Genomic DNA, 20,827 nt, shown 5'->3' on the forward strand with positions numbered 1-20,827 from the left:
AGCTCACTGGTTAGCTGGTGAGCTGGTCTGCGGGCGATGTTGAAAGTCTGGCAGGGTGCCCTCTGTAGCTGTCGCTGGCAGGGAAAGAGACAACAAGCCCTCGGATAGACGGGTCAAAATCTCGGGTCATGAGCCAGAGTGACGGCTACTGATCCTCACTGGAAATACAATAGCACCCATCATTACAGATGTGTCCTTTTGAATTTACATCTGGAATTTGTACTAATTTAGAGTATCCCGGCACAGTTAACGTCAAGTGATCCTTCATCCTTCGCCAGGCTTCTCACTCTCTGGCGCTCCTACATGTAGTTGAGTCCAACAGCCCTGAAATAAATACATGAATTAGACAAAATGTAAACCTTTTTTTAAAGACATCTGACAAACTGGCTAATGGGTTGACTTTTTAATGATAACTGTCTCAGGTAAGGCTCAGCAATATAATGAAGAGGAAGATAACACAAGGTAAACACACACATAGTCAACCTAGAACAGATGTACGATTGTAATTGGTTAATTACTTTAACAGGATTTCAGATCTATGATTGATCCAAGGTTGGGGGTTGCCATAGCCGATGTGCAAGTGCCACACCCAGGTTTTATAATCTCACTAGAAACAGAATAGCACAGATACAGTCTGTCCTAAAGTTAAAAAGATAAACATGCAAAAAGTTCCAAAATGTAATTGATGGATCAGTACTAGATAAAACTCACCTTTACTATTGTCCCACTCAACTTCAACAGAGCAAGCTAAAGTAAACACACATTGTGAACAAAATGTATATTTATATTTAATTATAGATAGAAATTGCATTTCCCATCATATCATACATTCAATATTTAACTAGTAAAAACAAGCACATTGACGGTAACAAAACAGGAATACTATTTATTAACCTGCCATAGACATCGTTGAACTAATGACGTTTTTTCCAACCAAACATTTTAGTTTCTAAATATCTTCACCACTCTATACACTAACCCAATAACATTAAATTGACACAAATGTAAGGACCAGTGCGGAAGAAAAAATGTCAATTTTCTTACTAAAAATGTAAACCACTCAATTACATTAGGTAGTGGTTTATAATACATGAGTATTGACCATGGGTATTGACACAGATTATAGTGCATGCATTGCATTACTTGCATTAGTTTCAAAGCTATATCTGTCCTGACTTCGACACGTTGTTCTTATCAACTCCTCCCCGACACCACACACAAATAGATAGGATTTACCTGTTTGAACCCTTTCTTGCCAAAGCTGCACTCTGATTGACTGTGTGATAATACCCGCTCACACTAGTCACCACCTGATATGATTGTGCTCTTGTTATGTTGGCAACGATTTGGTGGTGAATATCTGAATCTTGATCTCTGAGATGCACAACAACACACGGGTGCCTGAAAGGAGAATGCACAATGCTGCATTGACAAAGCACCGACAGGCCTCATTAGCTGCACCACATCCTGGTTATCTGATCCCCATGCATGTCTGACTTGAACCAACGCTTGTAACGTATGACTCACCTCTTGGATGAAAGGCACCAGTGTCAAACTACCCGCCAAAGCTATATGTCATAACAAAATGATACCAAGGATGTGCTAACAGTCAGTGTTAGTCAGCACTTACACTCTTTAGGTGATAACATTCATTTTTAAGATCTGTAGCCAGAAATGTCCAGTCAAAACTTGAAAATGTAAGATAGACAAAGATGCCCTGACATTGCGTTATAACTCTTTATTTAACCGAGTAGTTTCCAACAGATTACAAACTCTACATTTATTGTTATTTCCTCTGTTGTTTTGTGTTAGAACCTGGAGCTCAATGGAGACAAGACCAAGTTTATTTGAACAGTATTTTCCGAGCTTGTATTTGAGATGTCTTAGCATTATGGCGACATAAAAAAATCCATCTGTTAGAAACTTGATGAGCCACATTCGGCTATTATTAGCTGAAGATAAACTGGGGGCGGTGGAAAGTTGTAAACACAACTTTGACATATCACCTCATAAAGTGGCAATCTTGTTTGCAAACTGTTGGTTATTAACTTGAAAATGGAACTAAAATAAAATAAGCTATCATCCACTCCTTTGTCTTGCAATTCACTTTAGAATAGTATATTGATTTCCTATATTGGATTTAATGGATCACCCCCAATCCTCTCTACAATTCCCCTAATGCCATATGGACAATTACGTATAGTAGTTTAAAAGGGGATTTCTGTATCAGTGTGCCAACAGAGTGCTGCATCCAATCTCTATCAAATGGCTTGCTTCATTTAGCTGACAGGATCAATAATACCATCGAAGCCTCTTCCCTCCTTTCATTACCTAGTCTTTTATTTTTTCCCTTATTAGACATGAACTTAAGAAATTCATATTCACTTATGTAAATAAGTACTTTTATCTACTTAGTGCTTTGTAACTGAAGTGGAATCTTGTTCTGAAGAAAAGTTGTTTGGATCTCAAGGGGTTGGTATATATTATACAAGCAAAGAAGAATAGTTTACTTGAGTTCACAATTCTACAATTTTTTTTGACAATTGATTCAAAAGTGAAACAATCTTTAAATTGTGTGCAAAACTCTGGCTTGGTTTTCCCTAAATGGTGTTTTACAAAGTTCAACAATAAAGATGTTCTTAGTATAAAGATAACCACCATAGGCAGAGAAACACGTGGAAGAAGTCAAGGACATGTCACAGTCTTCATGACAAGAATTTTATTTTTATTTTTTTATTACATTTTGCATTAAATTAAAGAGTTTTTTCTTTACAACATACATTAAGCGGTGAATCAGATGTTAAGGAAGTGGAGAGAGTAGGGCAAAAAACTTTGTGACGTCACAATATCTTACAAGCTTACAAAGTTCAAAAGATTGAGAAGTTCAGAAGAGAGTTGATTTGCATCTAATAGCAGTGTATTATAACAAGGGTGAAAGACAAAAAAGGCACACACCAAAGAACCTCACTGTCCACAGCAGCCTTCACAGTCAAACCCAGTCCAGTCTTTAAAGTCTTCAAACCCCACTGACATCAAACGCTTGATGTTACAGAAATGCACCCACAGCTAAATGTACTCGTCTAAACAGGATGTGGACATTTAACCTCGTGACCTAGACAGACCTTGATTCTCATGTTCACATACTGTGTGGACACGGCAATTCTCCGAGGCGAAAGCTGCTACAACTGAACATTTCAAGACAAGAAATATTTACTTGTAGATCAGCAATATACCAGGCTTGGGAAAGTTGCTGTGTCATGCACTTTACAGCACACTGGAGGGTGTACATAGGGCCTTGTAGAGCCCAGTAACCAGCTACAATGAAGTGGTTTTCTGGAGCAGTTTAAACCCCTTCATACTAATCTTGGGTCCTTTGCACTTTAAAGATCACAGATTTAGGTATTGGGATGAATGTCTCAATTTCCCCCAGACTATGTTCCTGAAGGGGCACCCTCCTCTGGGCTCGTTTGACCCTGTCATTTGCAATAAACCCTGCAAGCGTTTATGTACACGTTAGTCAGGTCACAGATCCAACACGTTCCTTCCCACCTTAGCTGTGGATTGAGACATAGTTGGCTTTCCTCCATTGAGAAACAGAAAATTGCTTTATCGAGTAAACTTTTACCTATCTACACATACAACACTAAGGGAGTGCTCCATTGATTTAAGTGTTGGGGGTGATCAATGAAAACCCTTCAGTAAAAAGGTCAGATTAGTCAAACTTTCAGCCGTTCATAAGGCTTTCATAGGGAAAGTTAAAGAAGCAAAATAAAAACTAAACTTCCTCCATTATTTTTCTTACAAAAAGGGGTTAAACAAGGTCAATTTTTTTTTTTTTAATATTGTTTTTTTAAATATCAACTTTTCTCACAGGAACCAGCCTGTTTTTGCAACTGCCTAACAACTGAGTGTTACGATGCACACAAGAAGCCTAGAACTGTGTTAGTACATTGGGTGCTTATGTGTATCTCACACTGTGCGTTTGCTAGTGTTGCTTTATTATTGCAGTGCACCAGCAAGATACCCATACACTGGCCTTCTCAAGTAACACATGTTAATTGTTCGGTTAATCAGTCAATTGACCATTACTCCAAACCAACAGACAGCAACAAAAAGTAAACACAAATACCAGGACTTTTAAATTGTATAAAATATAAAATCAAAAACACTCACAACGTCTTCATGGACACTGCCAGCACAACATAAAGGGTTGCTTTAAGCGCATTAATGGCACAATCAGAAATGAACCACAAAGATGTGTGTGTGTGTGTGTGTGTGTGTGTGTGAATGTTTGGGTGTGTTTGTGTGTGTGTGTGTGTTTGTGTGTGTGTGTGTGTGTGTGTGTGTGTGTGTGTGTGTGTGTGTGTGTGTGTGTGTGTGTGTGTGTATGTATGTATAAGAAAGAGTGAAAGAAGAAAGGGAAATCCTTCCTGTCTTCCCTCTCGACTGTAAGTGTGTAATGTCTAGGGACCAGAATTACAACAATAACACCTACATTCTTTAATTGCATTTTTATCAAACCAGGGAAATATCATGACGTAAGAAAAATAAAAAAATACTACAAGGAGACAAAGTTAACAGCTATTAAAGAAAACATTGTCACTACTTTAGGGTGTAAGGCACAAATGTACATGTGGAAAAAGAAGCAGGCAATACAGATGTTTATGTCGATTTATTTCTACCTGCTAACCTGCGTGGCGCTGCTAGTAAAGACGATATGTTCCTCATTTGCTAACAGCGTCACTTACAGCTTCCATTTTGTATGTGTGTATACATATTCTCGTACTGTTGCTGCAGCTGCTTCTCTTATATTTGCAACATGCAACAGTGAACTTTGATAACACCGGTAAGCCAGCAACCAATGAGGACAAATGTTACTGACTTACACAAAACCACAGTGCTGATAAAGAGGGGATGCTCATTGGAGGAGTGAAAGGGTGAGATTCAGGAAGTCTTTTTTATGATTGGTCTAAAACAATGGATATTCTGATCCATGAAGGTAAAAGTCCCTGTCTGGCACAGTTTTAAATAAATATCTCCTCCTCCTCTTCACAGAGGTCACATATATCTCAAGCTGCAGGCCCCACTGAGTGCACAGTAAGACCTTGTGGATTTTCAGTCATCAAGAAAGTTCTACGGGCTCCAGTTTAATGACTTTAAATACGTTTTTTTCTCACACTTGATTAGTTAATATTAAAAGATCTGTCCCCTCTCTCTCTGAGGCCTAGAAGTCTTTTTTTTCAAAAGCACTTGATAAAAATAAATACAACAAGCTATTAGTATTAACAGTCATGTGTGATTTAGTAACCAGTACAGTAGAGGATTCCTCTTGCCCAGGCTTTCAGGCAAACCCAGGCAGGACTTGATTGCTGTAACACTGAGAGGCTTTTTCACAGCTTCTGACAGAACTCAGAAAAGCCGCCTGTCCTTACAGTCCGAGCTCAGTCTCTCTGAGTGCTTGCTCGCACAGATTTCCCAGTCCTCAGGGTACTGTACAACGATTAATCTCCAAACCCCCCATCCTGTCTTCTTGTGTGCTTTCTTACCACTGTGATATCAAGTTAAGTCCCGGTGGCAAAAGACACAACAAACAAGAGAGCCAACGTCTTGAATGCTACAGGGATGAAATATTCAGGACAAGCATCATCTTCTGTTTCAGTAGCACATGTTCCCATGTGTGTTAACAGAGTAACAGGGAGACAGACAGAGCATGAGCTTCATGACGGCAACAAATGACGACAACCATTTGTATAATATTTACATATTTATAAAAAAGAAAGTGTTTCTTAAAAAAACTGTGTTGCATTTTTCACTGTACTGTACACCAAAAACAAAAAAACACTAAAAGAAGATGCAAGTTGTACAGTTTCCCTGTTTTTTCTCTCTTTCAGAAAGAAAACGTTCACTACTGTCCGATCAGATTGGACTGGTTCGCTAACTAGCTGACTATGTGCAGTCACTGGACTTGACTTTTGTCGAGAGTGAGACTACGGAGGGTTTGGGAGGGACATCAGGCTTGAGATATTTGAAGCCCGTTCGTGGCAGTGAACCATAGGAGCTCATTCCAGGGTGCCGTGACAGAGATATGCCGTTTGCTGTCATTTGTATGGAGTCCACCCTCTGAGGGGCAGGGGGCGGAGTCTCCACGCGGTTGAAGCTGTGATGTCTCGCCAAATGGGAGGAGTTAGATGAGTTGGTGTTATGCTTCTTGAGGACAGACGACCCAGAAGCCCCGGATGCTGATCCTTTCCGGAGCCCATATACTGATGAGTGGACCTCCAGACGTTTTCCCATCTGTGGGACAGCCGGGGGGACAGAGAGAGAGGCCTCTCGTTGGGGCACACGTGGCGGTAGCATCCCATCTGGATCCACCATGTTGAGATTGTGAGAGGGGCCTTTGACTGTCTTGTACTCCAGTGTTGCCCCCTGGTCATCCATGACACTGTGGCCCATGCTGAGGTCACTGTGGTGGGGCTGCTCCACGTACTCGTGCTGGTAGGAATGCTGGTGCTGCTGCAGGTGGGGCTGGAGCTGGTGCTGATGCTGTGGCAGAGGCAGGACCACAACGCTGGGGATGTGACCCGGAGATGCCCTCAGCGGCAGGTCTGTGGAGATAACCGGGGAGCCCATCGCTTGCATATCCTTGGTACAAGCGTTGATGAGGTTCTGGTTCCTCTCCCACTCCCGGCTCCCCCGGCTGGGCTTCCGACGCGGCTGCATGGGGGTGGATTCGGGTGTCGGCAGAGCGGAAAGGTCCAAGTGGTGCTGGTCAGCTTTTATCAGCATCTTCCCATTTGGAGTCAGTCTCCCGTTGTGCATCAAAGGGGTGAGGATTGCCTCGGGGCGACCGTCTTTGGCCTGTGTCTCGAACAGGCCCGTCAGCTTGGTCACGCTGTTCATGGAGCCGCGGCGGGAGTGGAGGTGGTGGCTGTCCTTTTCCTTGCGGCCTGTCAGGTCTACGTCTCGCCGCCGGTGGTCACAGACACAGTAAACAATGATGCCAGAGAAGATGGCACCCATGGCAAAGGCTAGGATGACGGCGATGGCCAACAATGTCACGGGAACGAGCTGGTCACGACCCTTCTGGTAGCTTTCACGGATCACACCTGCAGAGAGACGTGGAGATGACATTCAGACTGACAGACTAAAATAATGAGAGATTAATCTGATGCTAGGTGCTGTGGGAACTTCTAAGAAAGATGCTGTAGGGAAAAAATGCTTATTATTAAACCAAAAATAGAAAACGATATTGAATTACAATAATCAGAAGACATTTTCTGGATAAAAAGATTAGCGGTTTAAATCATTTAGAGAAAAACATGCAAATGAAGATGGATTTATCCCATCATAAGGAACACCTTTTCAAAACGAGCACAAATGGTAGCTTGAAGTAACAACATTGAATATTTTTTCTGGAAATTCAATCTTCAGCTGAAAACATGTTATGGAGGGATGCTTATAATTCACATTTTAAATCTGAGATAAAACCCTCTGCTGAAATGAAAAAAGATATGAGCGCAGATAAAGGCGCCTGAAATACCCAAACCCTTTCTTTTCATTGATGCAAATGGGAGACTTTTCATAAATCTTGGATCCAATCTCATGAAACGCAGAGAATACATTAAAAGCATCTGATTAGCCGTTCAATCCAATGAGCTGTGTCATCAGTGTCCTATGAAAGTGCTACTTTCAAAGGCAGAGAAAGAAGCGATGCGATACGGCCAAATTAAAAAAAGAATTCAATAAAAGAAGCTATCAAGTATTCTAGCGTCGGGAGAGTGGGAGCAGCAGGTTGCACATGATGAAATGGGGTCAACAACAATCAGCACACACGTACACACAAGTGTGGACGTATGCACCTCCCACACACACACTCACAGATGATAACTTCCAGCCTGTTGATGAATGTGGACATCTAATGCAGCACTCTGTTTCCTGGGTTAAACACACCAGTCCCAAGCAGAGATTTATAATGCATTCACACGTGACTTGTGGCCAACACAGATCAGTTACCACAGACAGAGGATTAGGCAGGTGGGCTCTATCATGTCAAAAGCTCCCACAGTGCACTGCTGCTCTTGATTGCGTGACTGTTATATATCTTATCACAGTATATGTTATTCACTATGCAGCGAAAATGTGTGGATTATTTTTTTAAATCTCTTTGCATGCTGTTTTTGTCTCGAGGTCAATGTGTAAAGCTGTAAAAGGCTAAACAGATTTCATTCAATCCGAAAAAAATAGGTCTATAACCTGATATTCATATGAGTGAAAGGAATCTAACTTCACAAAAATGCTTCTATTATGTGTGCGTCTCCTCTACAGAGAGATCTGTTTGCAGTAAATATATAATATATTCTAAAATAAGCGCTTGGTGAAAAATATGATTAGTATGACAGGAATGCTTTTCGCATAATGGTAGGAAAAAAAACATTAAAATAATGTTTGTATAACCTTACCTATTTAATGTCATATTTTCTCAACAGCAAAATCACTTTTAAAAGTCAAAGGAAAATGGTAATTTAATGTGTGTTCTGTATGCCCACATTAAATTGGCAAAAGAAGACTAAAGAGTACTATACCACTTAGTTTCAGCTTCACAATCACTTTTCATGCAGATTCTATTACACGTCTTTCAATTTGCTTAGAAAATGTCATAAAGAAGATGCCACAAAATGAATTGTTAGTTGCAATAATTCTGTAAAATCCTGAAGGGGCTGGGTAATCATGTTTAGGCTTTTCAACTCGTCTGTGTAACCAAGGACGCACTTGGAGAATATCTTCTTTCAAGACATAACACAGACACAGAGACAACATGATAATCTGTTCTCATGGAACTGAAATCCAGACTCTCCTAAACTAACATCCATAATCCTCGCTCGCTGCAGTCATACTTCATTAGTCCAAAGACATGCCTTGAATCACGTTTTTTCCTAGCTAAACTAAATCACTGAGCAATGTCTGAGACTCTGCTTTGACTTTAAAGCTCAACCTGGATAAAAAGAGGAGTTACTTTTGCTCAGATCATTCCTCATTCATTGTACAAACAAAGCTTCACTTTTCTCTTTAATAGAGTGCTGACAACATGCAGCTGAGCCGTAATTTAGTGTTAAACAACCGGTTTAAAAATGTCTCTCGTGTCCAAAATCGTTTCTTATCAAGAACGTGCCCAGCTGTGCAGCTAGTGTGAGAAGTGATGAGTGCTATCTGCAGTGAAGCATTAAGGGTTGACATGTGTTATGCTGTGGACTCAAGTGACCAAATGGCGGCTCTGTCTGATGATGCATCTGCTTCCCATTGCATACAGTAACTTCTGAGAATGAGAGAGACACTTTTTCTCGCTGCTATCTTTCATTTTGTCCTCACTTGGATTTTTCCCCCCACATTCTGCTTCTTCTTGCTTTTACAGAAACAATTAATCACTTTTTTGACTTGACTTCTTTCACACTGTTCAGCTTCCATATAGTAAGTGTTGTATTCAGTGGAAACTGGGAGGCCTGTAAATATAACCTTGTGGTCTTTCTGAGTTATCATCCTTTGGCAGAATCGACAATGGTGAGCATTTGAGAGCTGCTGGGTTAAGCGTTTTGTTGAACAAAGAAGGACAATGAATGAAGAATACAGCTTCACTTGACTTGAGGTGAGGAGCCTTGAACATCTTCAAAAACCATTTGCTTAGGAAAATGAGAGTGCAAGCATAAACAAATACTTTGGCAAATCTTTCTTTTTTCCATAATCCTTGTTAAATATAAATACATTCATCCATCTCTGTCTATGGTGCTTACATGATGAAAGAGCAAGTCAAAACTGTTATGAATTTTCATGACAGTGAATTTATTGCTGCTACCGGGAATTTGAATTTCGTTTTGAATAACAAAGACGGTGGGGAGCAAAGCCAAACGGGTGTCCATTCTGGTGGAGAAGGTGAGCTGTGGAGCTAGATCTTTGTCTTCTATTTGAGGTTCTGGAGCTGAGGTCAAAGCCCTATTTGACCAGCTCTGCATGGTTCATTCTCTCTGTGTCCTAAAAGAAAACTGAAAACGTTTTTTTTTTTTCTCATTTATTCTTCCCTTCCATCCATCACTCATGCCTGTCACACACTTCCGGAGGATACTTAGCTCAGGGCCTTGGGCAAAACATAAAATAATGAAAAGGGGAAACTTTGAAGACTTCCATCTTTTATGTGACGAATTGTTTCTCATCCTTACATCAAAGAGAATAAGAGTAGCCAAAGAGGACAAGTAAACCATCTCTGTCAAATCAAAGGACTTCAAGGTATTGAATAAAGGTAGCCGCCCCGCTTATTTTTTTTCAACTTTCACAATGTGACCTTGAAAACTATCAAAGTGTTTCTAAAACAACCATGTTTGTTTGCTTCAGACTCATCCTGTTAAAGTTTGGCTAAACAGTGATTTATAATCTTATGGTTTCCATGCATGCCTCGCCTCAGAATGTCTTGCAAGCCTTCCTGTAGTTCGAGACCTCTCTCAACGTTTGAATTGATTCGATTTTTTGCTTCAGGCCTCAACATTCAGATATTAAACACATATCTCAGATACTTATATATCTCTCGCTGTCAAAACTGCCTGGGTCTGCAACACTTACTTTTAAATCAGAAACATTGTAATCTGCTGTGACTAGAGCCTGTGAAGGCCCACTCTCAGTCCGCCACACTTTGACTCCCCTACACAGAGTTTAATCTCTTCAGAAGCACCAACTAAATTGAGCCCACAGGCAAGTCTTTGTGTTGATGTTGGGGAAACTTCAAAGGTAGTTAAACATCACAGAGAGGTTGCTGAGAGGGCCCTAACCTCTGACAACAGGGCGCTACACAAAAACGCTGTCTAAAGAATGATAAAGATCGTAATCAGACTTAAATGCTCATACTGACATGTCACTTGTTGAAAGGCAGAACAGTGGACCTTGACAACCAATGGAGTAGAAAGGAATATGAAGGGAGGAGAAGAATAAGGCCACGTTTACACAGAGACGAAACGGGTTGTATCCGCTACAGTTCTCTATCGTATGGACGGTTCGTCCACACGAGGACGTAACGGAACCGCAGAAACGGAGCCCTCAAACGATAACGGCTCCAAAGGTGGGTAGATCTGTGGACGAAACGTGCCGTGTGTATGTCCTATACGATCATTTCCTGATAACGATGACGCCATAGCCCCGCTTCTCCCCACCTCTGCTGCTCACCCCCGCGTCACCCGCGTCATTGCTGATGTGTTTCGCCAACAACAATGGCGGATCACAGGGTTGCTTTCGTGCTCCAGACGCTACTGACCATGCTACAGATGGTAGTGCAAAACATACAGCTCCTCTACCACAACCATCAGCAACAAGTGGACATGGAGAACTACATGAACTACATGTTGCTGAATCCACCGGGGAGAATAAACAGAAGGGCAACCATGGCAACCATGCTCGGGGGGTCTTCTTCGCTGCTTTTGGTGTATTTTGTGGCGGAAGTACAGCGCCACTTACAGGCCTGGCATATGTACTACAGCGTCTCCAGCGGGTCGAGCGGTCTCGTGTGGACGGACACGTTTCTTGAGCTGATTCCGTGTGGACGGAAGACTTTTTTGATATCGACTAAGGTTCGTTTTTGTTTTCGTCTCCGTGTAAACCTGGCCTAAGTTTGCTGCCTTCTTTACTTTTACTCTACAGCAGTGAGAGCTTAGGAAACTTCCTATATGTGTTCAGGGACTTGGTTGTTGTCATCTTTTAAAAAGGACATTGCTGTTTAGATGATGACAGCAATTCATTAAATTATATTTAATCCCCGGTTAGGACATTATCCCATTAAGTCTTGTATTTGTTTACGCTCAAGAGGCACTTCCATTAATGGTGTTATTCAATCTTAAAGCATTCATCAAACAATCGAGAGTCAGTGAACAGCATACTGATGAGCCAGTAAAGATATAATTAAAGCCGTAATTATATAATTCTGCACCTCAGGTATTAACACAGATGTACTAACCTATCCACCTCCGCGCATACAAACTGTAGTATTTAATACTCGATGGAAATCAACCTGAATTACACGTCCCTGGGAACATTCATCATCAGCTGTTAGGCCCCAGCCACACGAGGACGAAAACGGCTAAACGCATAGGATTAACGCAAACGCAATCGCAAACAAGCTTCCGTCCACACGCAATAGTTATCTGGATAGTGTCTGCCCACACGAGACCGCTCCGTTTAGCTCCAACCGCTGGAGAAGCTGCAGTACATATGCAGGAGCCTGTACGTGGCGCTGTAACTTCCTCCACAAAAGCAGCGAAGAAGCATGGTTGTCATGGTTGCCCTTCTGTTTATTCTCCGCGGTGGGGGCCGAGGGAACCGGGCAGAGTTTTTCGCCAGTCAACGTGTATTAAAGTTTAAATCTTCCGGACACAATTATAAAAGTGCCGGTCAAAGGTCTTCTTTGTTATTTATTGAGCTTTAAAACAAATGAATAACGACTCTATATAATATAATAATAAAATACACGGAGCCTCTCTTTTTCCTCCCTCTCTTCAGACAGCGTCAGTGTCTGTCTCATGCAGCAGCTGATCCAGTAATGAGTGACCCGGCCGACAGTAAAAATAAACATATTTATAACTAGTTTAGGTAGTTTGAGAGGTAATTAAAATAGCTAAGGGTGATGATCTGACTTGAAGTGTGTGTTTTGCTGATGGAGGATCCGCTGTAGATGTTGCACAAACAACTGTAGCATGGTCAATAGCGTCCGGAGCACGATAGCAACTCTGCGATCCGCCATTGTTGTTGTTGTTGGTGGCGAAACACTTCAGCAATGGCGCGGGGTAAGCGGAGGTGAGCAGAAGAGGTGGGGAGAGGCGGGGCTATTGCGCAATCACTATCAGTGATCTGAAAATGTTCGCATAGGGCGCACACACGGAGCCGTTTGACCCCCCAGAGAGTTGCGTATGCCGTTCTATCCACCTTGGGACCCGTTATCATTTCCTCAGTCGTTTAGTGCCGTATTCGGTCGTCCTCGTGTGGCCGAATGGTCTATATGACACTAAACAGTAACGCAAACGGCCGTTTTCGTCCTCGTGTGGCTGGGGCCTTAGATGACTCAAATCGACATCAGCACTGTTTGTATTAATGGGTGATAGACTTGATAAAAAGCGCTGCCCAGCATGATTAACACAGCTAAAACAATTAATCCAATTATCCCTGTATTTCACTGCTATCACATGTAGACATATTGAAGACAGCGGCTCCCTGGCAGCATTAGTTGGTAGTGTGAAAAAATGATACATTATAATTAAAACAATGGTGGTAGTAGAGGGAAAACTGTGTTTTTTTCTTTCTTTTTCTATAGTGTTACCTCTAGTTAGTTTTGTCATGCTACGGCGGCTGAAAATGTGTTGCAAGTTTCTGACTTCTATGGGTGACTTTGTTTTGTAATTTATCCAGTTATAAATGCCGGCATAGATAATCATTCATAAATGTTTTAGTAACAAACGTAGTCCCTCCAGAGAACAAAGACTCAGCTTGTATCTACTTGATGAGCGGCTCACTCATGGACATTATGAACGTGACCATTTCAATTCAGTTCAAAGCTGAATAATGACAGCTGAATGTGGGTTGGACAAGCTTCAAAAGCACAAAAGGAAGAGCTGCTGTGATATAAGATTCAGTCTAATACGGCCAAAAAGAGAAAGAAAAGCTTTTTGTTTAAACCAGCAATGGCAAGAAGTCTTACTAAAAAGAATAACAGAACATTAAAATGGAAAAGTAAGCAGAATATGTGTGGAGAAAACAATAGCAGCCTGAGAGAACAATAAGCTAATCAGTGCAGGAAATTATGGCATAAAGCTTGACGTCATTCAGGGAAGTGCGTAACACCGGGAAAACATCCAGTCCACTGTTTCTATTATGATTCACAAAGAGCTGCGAATAATTCATTTGCCTCACAAAGGCCTATCACAATCTTTGGCCAGTAAGAAACAAATCCGGCTGTTAAGACACTAATGAAGGTGTTATAATGACAGGAATATGATTTCTAGGATTATTTGACTAAGACATTACTTAGCTTTTTTTCCATTTTATAAAATGTATTACTCCTGTCTTATAAGAAAGACCACCTCAACAACTTTAACCTAAATCCTGTCATCCTTTTTTCTAGGATTACTCTAAATCCTATTTTTTTTGTGCGAGGACATATGAAACTACTATCATTAAATTACCCAACAACCTTGCTCTTATAGGCTCTTGAAAAAGCCATGTGCAGCGTCTGACAGTGAGCAGAGTTCATGTTAAAATACAGCATCTAATCTTGTCAGCTCTCTTCCAAGGATGAAGATTTCAAAGGAGAGAAGTCTCCATAATCATACCACTAAGAAATCCTTCTTCTGGCTTTTTCTTTTTAAATAATGGTGGATTAAATAAAGATGTAAGGTAATATGTGATGGTTTTACACTGACCACAAGAGAATAGGCTACTAAACACATTGATTCTGATCCTGCTGGCACTAGTTGCTTGTTTTGGTTTAGTTTGCAGAGCCAAAATGGGGTAAATCAGTGGTTAGACAAACCCTTACAAAATACACAAGTTTACTATTTCGGGTTTTTCCACAGTACAGGCTTAACTTTATTTGCAAATTCATTGTGTGTATTACATTCATGCTGTTCATCGCTGTCCAGAATTTTACTGTTAGAAAAAAGTAATTTCTCTGCTAGTATTGGACGTATTTGACAGTTTCCCCCTATAACTACAAGTAACATTCGAGACTGACATGGCATCCCTTATAATAATGGTGAAATTTCCCTTCAATTGTCTTCCATAAAGTGAGCTGAAATGAATGATGAGATTATCATGGCTTTTTGGCATTAAAAAAACAGCACTGCATCCCTGTGAGCAGGGTCATTCCCCCCCCTCTATCATACCAGCCTCACTTTAGCACACAGGTGTCAGAGAGCTGAAAATAACCCTTGCAAAGCAGCTATCAGACAGTCGGTATAATCATGAATTCTAGAAGGGAAATAATCTCTCTCAATAAAGTGCCAATATTTCTGTCAAATGGCAGAGAGATACCATCAAAATGCCCTGTTTTGGAAACATGAGGTTGGAAAATATTATTTCTTCTAAGATTTCAATTAATAAATTATGTTTCTGTCTATCGAGATGTAATCACTGAATTGTCTTCACTCAATTGACACTTGTGACTGCACCTCCTGTAAATCATAAAAAGTATTAGAAAACAAAACCATCTCAGCATACAATCAGTAATACTGAATTGGCTTCCCAATTAGACTGTGGTGAAACACTTAATGGTTACCTGCACTCTGCTGACACGCAATGTTTTTCCTAGTTCAGGAAGTGTAACGTAAAAGTAACACAAGTAGCTCGGGGTTGTTCGGGGTGTATGATAGGTGACAAAATGCAGTGCCTTGACACCACAGACTGGTGTTCAAGGTCCTGAGTCCTGAACAACAAAAGGACTTTGGTTTAAATCAGGCAAAGATTGTGGTTTTGGTTTCATTTTAATAAAGTGAACACATCCTGTCTCATGCATCAAGTCACCACCAACTTTTCAATATTTAACCACAACACATCTTTCCCTAACCTTAACCAAATACTTTGATAGCCTCAACAAAACCCTAAAATAAAGATTAACCATGATTTTATTGTTATGAGCACAAATAAAATACCATGGCAGGTACCATTTTGCGAAAGTATCAACATTTGTTTACATTATCTTTATGAGACAGGTTTGCACCAGACATTGTTCCAGCTGAGATTAGTCAAGGTAGCTGGAGAAACATAAAATCAAGAACATAGACTGTTCAGGGATAGAAATGTGGCCGAGTCTATGACAACACATGATTGAGAGGGATTGAGAGAAACACTGTTGTTCACTGGGTTCAGCTTCAATATCTCACTACATCTTATTTCCTCTCTTATTCCCCGTTCTTCCATCTCGCTTCTTGGATTCTGCCTTTCAGTTTTCCTCTCTCCTATCTCTGTGCTCCATCCCTTATAACCTTCACTGCTACATTATTGTCCTGTTATGTTTAATAAATCTTTATCATGTGTGTCCCTTTACTCTCTCGCCCTCACCCCTCCCTCATTTCCCAATGTCTCTCTCCCCCTGTTGTCTCTCTCCATCCCTCTTTTCTTCCACCTCGCCCCTCTCCTCCTACCCTGGATAGCTGCTGTAATGAACCCATAAATTGGAGCAACACAGCGGTGGCTACAGGTCGGCTTGGGGGAGGTTGGATATAAGGGGGGGGGGGGTGTTGAGCCTGACAGTGAGAGAGAGGTAGAAAGAGGAGGGAGAGCTAGAGGGGGGAGCAGGGCAAGGATTCCTTCCTGCAGACAGGAGAAGAGATATGACTCCAGTTGGAGAAGAGACAGACAACATGGGGAGAGATGGTGGAGGAGGAGGAGGTGCAGAGATGGAGGAAGAAAATAGACAGATAGAGGCAGGGGGAGGGGTGTTGGGGGAGGAGGCTCCATACATTGGTTTCAGGAATTAATTTGCACTAGGTAAGGTATAGCCTTGGAACATGCCACCCCAGTCAGATGAGAGGTCCTGTGGAAGGGAGACTGATCACAATGGCAGCAGATGGACAGTAGCAGGGCTGGGGATTCAGGGTAGCAGGATATGAGCAAAGGGGGAGGTTTATGGTAGGGTGACAGGGGTGCAGGAAAATGTAACAGGGACAGATGAGGGCCAGACAGAGAAGCAGACAGACAGACAGCCAGACACCAAGCTCAAATGTACTGTGAAACACAAGCGGCCACCTGGCAACTGCGATGGTCCCACTGGAATTTGGGATAATGATGGTGCTGGGTGCTAAATATCATCAGTGTGTGAATGTTCATCACTTTGCAGCATTTATAATTACTCTGGTGGTGCCGAGCTAATACATATTGGCAGCACTGTCATATTCATTAGCAGATAAGATTCCACAATGTCTCATCTGCAAATGAAAAAGTAATTGTAATTTCTTTTTAAATCACAAACAAGCTTGCAAACGATTCTGCCTATGAGCTAATACATTTTCAGTCAAGCATAAACGTTTTTTAAAAAAAAAACTAATTCTCAGAGATTGATGGTATGGTTAAATGTCTATCCCATATTCCTTCTGTAAAATATGCTGCATGACTTTATCTCTGTTACATTGAAATGCGGGGAAAATTAGATGTTTACTTAGTTTCCGACTCCAAGATAATTTCTCATATATTGATTCCAGTTTAACTTTCACATACGCAGTTTGCTAAGTTTTTACAGTACAGTTGACACCTGAAGCCAATATAACTGAGGGCGACAGGAAGGAAGAGAAGGCAGGATGGGTGGAGCGGGATATGAATACTGTTGACTGTGGTGCTCAAATTGCCACGCTGAAAAAGCATTAAGCTGCATGAAGGCAAAACTGTGCTTAATACCATCAAAGCAATCACAGGCAGGAAAAAGGCAAATGTATAAATAGCAGCAAAAAAAAGCACACAGTCTCATTTGAAGCCATGCAAAATATCAAGAACTGCTCACAAGAAACCAACACAAGAAAATCAAACAAATGTCATTAGAGCTGTAAAAATAGAAAAGAAAAAGACATAAAGAACATTGAGCTGAAATTGAAATAGAACTGATAAATAGTGAAACAAGCTGCAAAAGTGTCTAAAAATCATAATAATAATGATCATACAGAAAAAAACAGCAGGAAGCATTGTTTTGAAATGTGAAGCCCTGTTGCAGTTACCTGAGTTTGGAATGCCCACACCCCCCCCTAATAATAAGAGCATTATTTTTGTATCATTTAAAGACAGCTTTAGCTTTTACTTAGTTTGATTCTTAGAGTAAATCATTCCTCACATTTTCTTGTGAGTCTTGAGAAATATTACTCCTGCTCAGGTAAAGGCAACAGGGGGAGCGACAGCAGGTTGTGATGCTGGCTGTACTATGCTGTCTGAAGTCTCTGCCACCATTGTGCTTGGATCTACCCACTGCTGCCTTCCTGCTTCCAGCTGATACCGTGCCTCTGTTCAGTCTGCAGACAGCCGACACTGTGTTGAGACAGCCACCTTTATTAGAGAACGTAATTTTGACATACGGCATGTTTTAGGCTAGTTCCGCTCTGTGCCTCTCAGGTATGAACATTACATTTAGGTGACAACAACACTGTCCTTTGTGTAGGTTGAAATAGTTGATAGACATTGGGGTGGGTGAGGGGTTGTTGTGTTGTTTAATAAAATGCTGGCTATGTTAATTTAATATTGTTCCTTCTATTATGTATTATCTACTCCTCATTGAAAGCAACCTTTTACATAGCAATGTTACAGCTGTTTTATTACTCGATCTGTTTAATTCAGAGGGCCGTGAGGGTTTTTTGGCAACATTCTGAAAACACATTCAGCAAGCTGTAAGTAATGTTGATTGACCTTCTTGCTTTGTTAAAGATCACTGGGTAAATACATTGTCGAAAATCGGATGCTTGGCACTTTGACATGCAAATAATGAGAGGAACAAACTGCTCAGATTTTTATAGAAATTATATTGAGAAAGGATTTTAGTCTTAGCTAGCTGCTCTGTTATTTTGCTGTCTCTTTCTTTAAGTAAAGTATGTCTAGAAAATGTGAATATATCACCAATATTATTACCTTAGGGCAAATGCCGGCGCTGCCTCTAATATCATTAACTTAAGTGTAGCATGCAGGTAAATGTTGTTTAATTGGGATCAGTAAAAGTTCTATGTGTTTTATTAAAAGACAAAACATGGATGAGCAACACTGCAGTGACCTTTTGAAATGTTCCTCTCTGATGTGTGTTTTCATCTCCTCTCCTACTCTCTTGTTCTCTTTGTCTCATTTATCCAGCGAGCTGTCCTTGAGGCGGTACAGCAATAGGCCGGTTGTTAACACAGGAGAAAAGGGCGTTCAATGTCATGTCACTGTGTCGCAAGGCATGACAGAGCCGGGGCCCGGGCCATCTTCTCAGGAAATAAATACATTGCCATTTTCCTTTTCACAGTGTAATGGTCTGGATATTACATCTCCTGTGGGACATTACGACCCATGGATAATAAATCCATCCAAGAGGGTGTGCGTATGCGTGTGTGTGCGTCTTAATGAGGGCAGAATCTGGTGAGAGTCTGCTGCATATGTAGCACGTAGGTGTGTTTGCGTACGTTTCTGCGGGGGGTTTTACGTTCACAGTGTGAGGCAATTTGTCCCCTAGAGAGAAAGTGATCCACCCCGTCAGCTGGAAGCAGGAGACAGCCATAAATCTCAATTACACAACCCCCCCCCGCCCACCCTCCCCTCCCTTGCCACAGGTGACAATGGATCAACTTGACTGCTCACTGTTGCGTTCCAAGGCTTACCATTGGCTTCTGGCTGAGTCTGAGAGGGCACGGCTACGTAGGGGTCCTCCCCTTTGTCTGAGCTCATGGGGGGGTCCTTCCGCTCAACCATGCGGCCCCGCCCCAGGGGGACCTCGGCGGCCTCGGGTAGGGCCGAGGTGGGCAGTGAGAGGGTGTGAGGATGGTGGCGGTGATGGTGGCCTGCCGGACACAACACAGGTTAACTAAGGCTCCGGGCACACAGGGACAGGCTTCAGTGCATGTGAGCACAGGCCAGCAGGGGGGCACGCACACACTCAAACACACACACAAACATACACATTTTCCTACATTGAAGACTACATTTACACCGACACTCATGCACAAACACACACAAGGACAGCGGCTGGGCTGTGTGAGGCAACAGTGTTTTTCCTTGGTGACCCTGGGCAACTCATTAGCAAATGTGTGTGTGTGTTTCTTAGGATAGATGTGTCCTGTCTTTTGTTCTGTCTCTCTGCCTGCCTCGCTCTCTTCCCTCCTGCTCTGACTGACATGTCAAAGCTCTGCTGGGCCTGTCAGAGCAGTGCAGAGTACAATCACATTGCTCCACAGTCACCATAGGGTGCCTACCTCTGAAGGACAAGAGACGAACTTTCTTTCCAACGCTGGTTTTTAAGAAGTCTTTCTGTAACTTTTCTCCGACGGTAAAGCTCTGATTCCCTGCCCCATTTCTCAATCTTTCTGTTACTTTGAGTTTCACTTTTTCAATCAGTAATGTAGCTGTTTTCAGTTTGTTTGATATATACAGATACATTTAATTCATTAATGTTTGCATTAAAGCTGATACAAATTGTCCAAAGAAAGAAAGGCAAAACCCTAGACCCAGGGCAGACAGACCGTGGCGATGTCTGTTACTGCATAGTGCCCTCAGTATGGATTTTTGTTTTAAAGGTCCCATGTCATGCTTTTCCGGTTATTACCCGTCCCCTTGTGTGTTATGTAGCCTTTTATGCATGTAAACGGTCTGTAAAGTCACAAACCCTCAAAGTATACCCTGTAGCGAGTAAAACTCTAACACAGAAAAGACCTGTCTATGCTGCCCCAGAACGCCTCGTTGGAGATTTATCTTCTTCTTCCTGGGTACAGTGACGTGACCATACCCACATGGACCCATCCGTGGAGCTCCTCACACACACACACACACACACACACACACACACACACACACACACACACACACACACACACACACACACACACACACACACACACACACACACACACACACACACACACACACACACACACACACACACACACACACACACTCTCTCAGCGGCGAAACTGTGACACGCTGGGGGGGGGGGGGAGGTGCTAGTGGAGCCTCGCAGATGGGGATTCTGCAGCCCCCTCAGCACCCCCCCTACCCGCGTCCATCCGCGATGTCTCGCAGACCCCACGCTGCAACCAGGAAATGAACCCAGCTCACACTGTCCGCTCCTCGCAGCAGCGAGCCGCGCAAC

The 20,827-nt window shown here is 42.0% G+C and overlaps 1 protein-coding gene across 3 annotated transcripts in view; it reads right to left on the minus strand.

The window, feature by feature from the left end:
• Positions 1–2,688: 2,688 nt before the first annotated feature.
• sema6a (sema domain, transmembrane domain (TM), and cytoplasmic domain, (semaphorin) 6A) overlaps positions 2,689–20,827 on the minus strand; it is a 110,307-nt gene continuing 92,168 nt past the window's right edge. For 2 of the 3 annotated variants that reach the window (XM_034090901.2, XM_071204362.1), the window contains 2 exons: positions 19,344–19,523; positions 2,689–7,106 (listed from right to left, as the gene is read on the minus strand). In XM_034090901.2, coding sequence (XP_033946792.1) covers positions 5,947–7,106; positions 19,344–19,523 — 1,340 coding nt within the window. In that variant the 3' untranslated portion in view covers positions 2,689–5,946. The remainder of the gene's footprint in view (positions 7,107–19,343; positions 19,524–20,827) is intronic. The other variant, XM_034090903.2, reaches the window with a different exon arrangement.

Source organism: Pseudochaenichthys georgianus, chromosome 9, assembly GCF_902827115.2.
Source record: "Pseudochaenichthys georgianus chromosome 9, fPseGeo1.2, whole genome shotgun sequence".
In the NCBI taxonomy this organism is placed as follows: Eukaryota; Metazoa; Chordata; class Actinopteri; order Perciformes; family Channichthyidae; genus Pseudochaenichthys; species Pseudochaenichthys georgianus.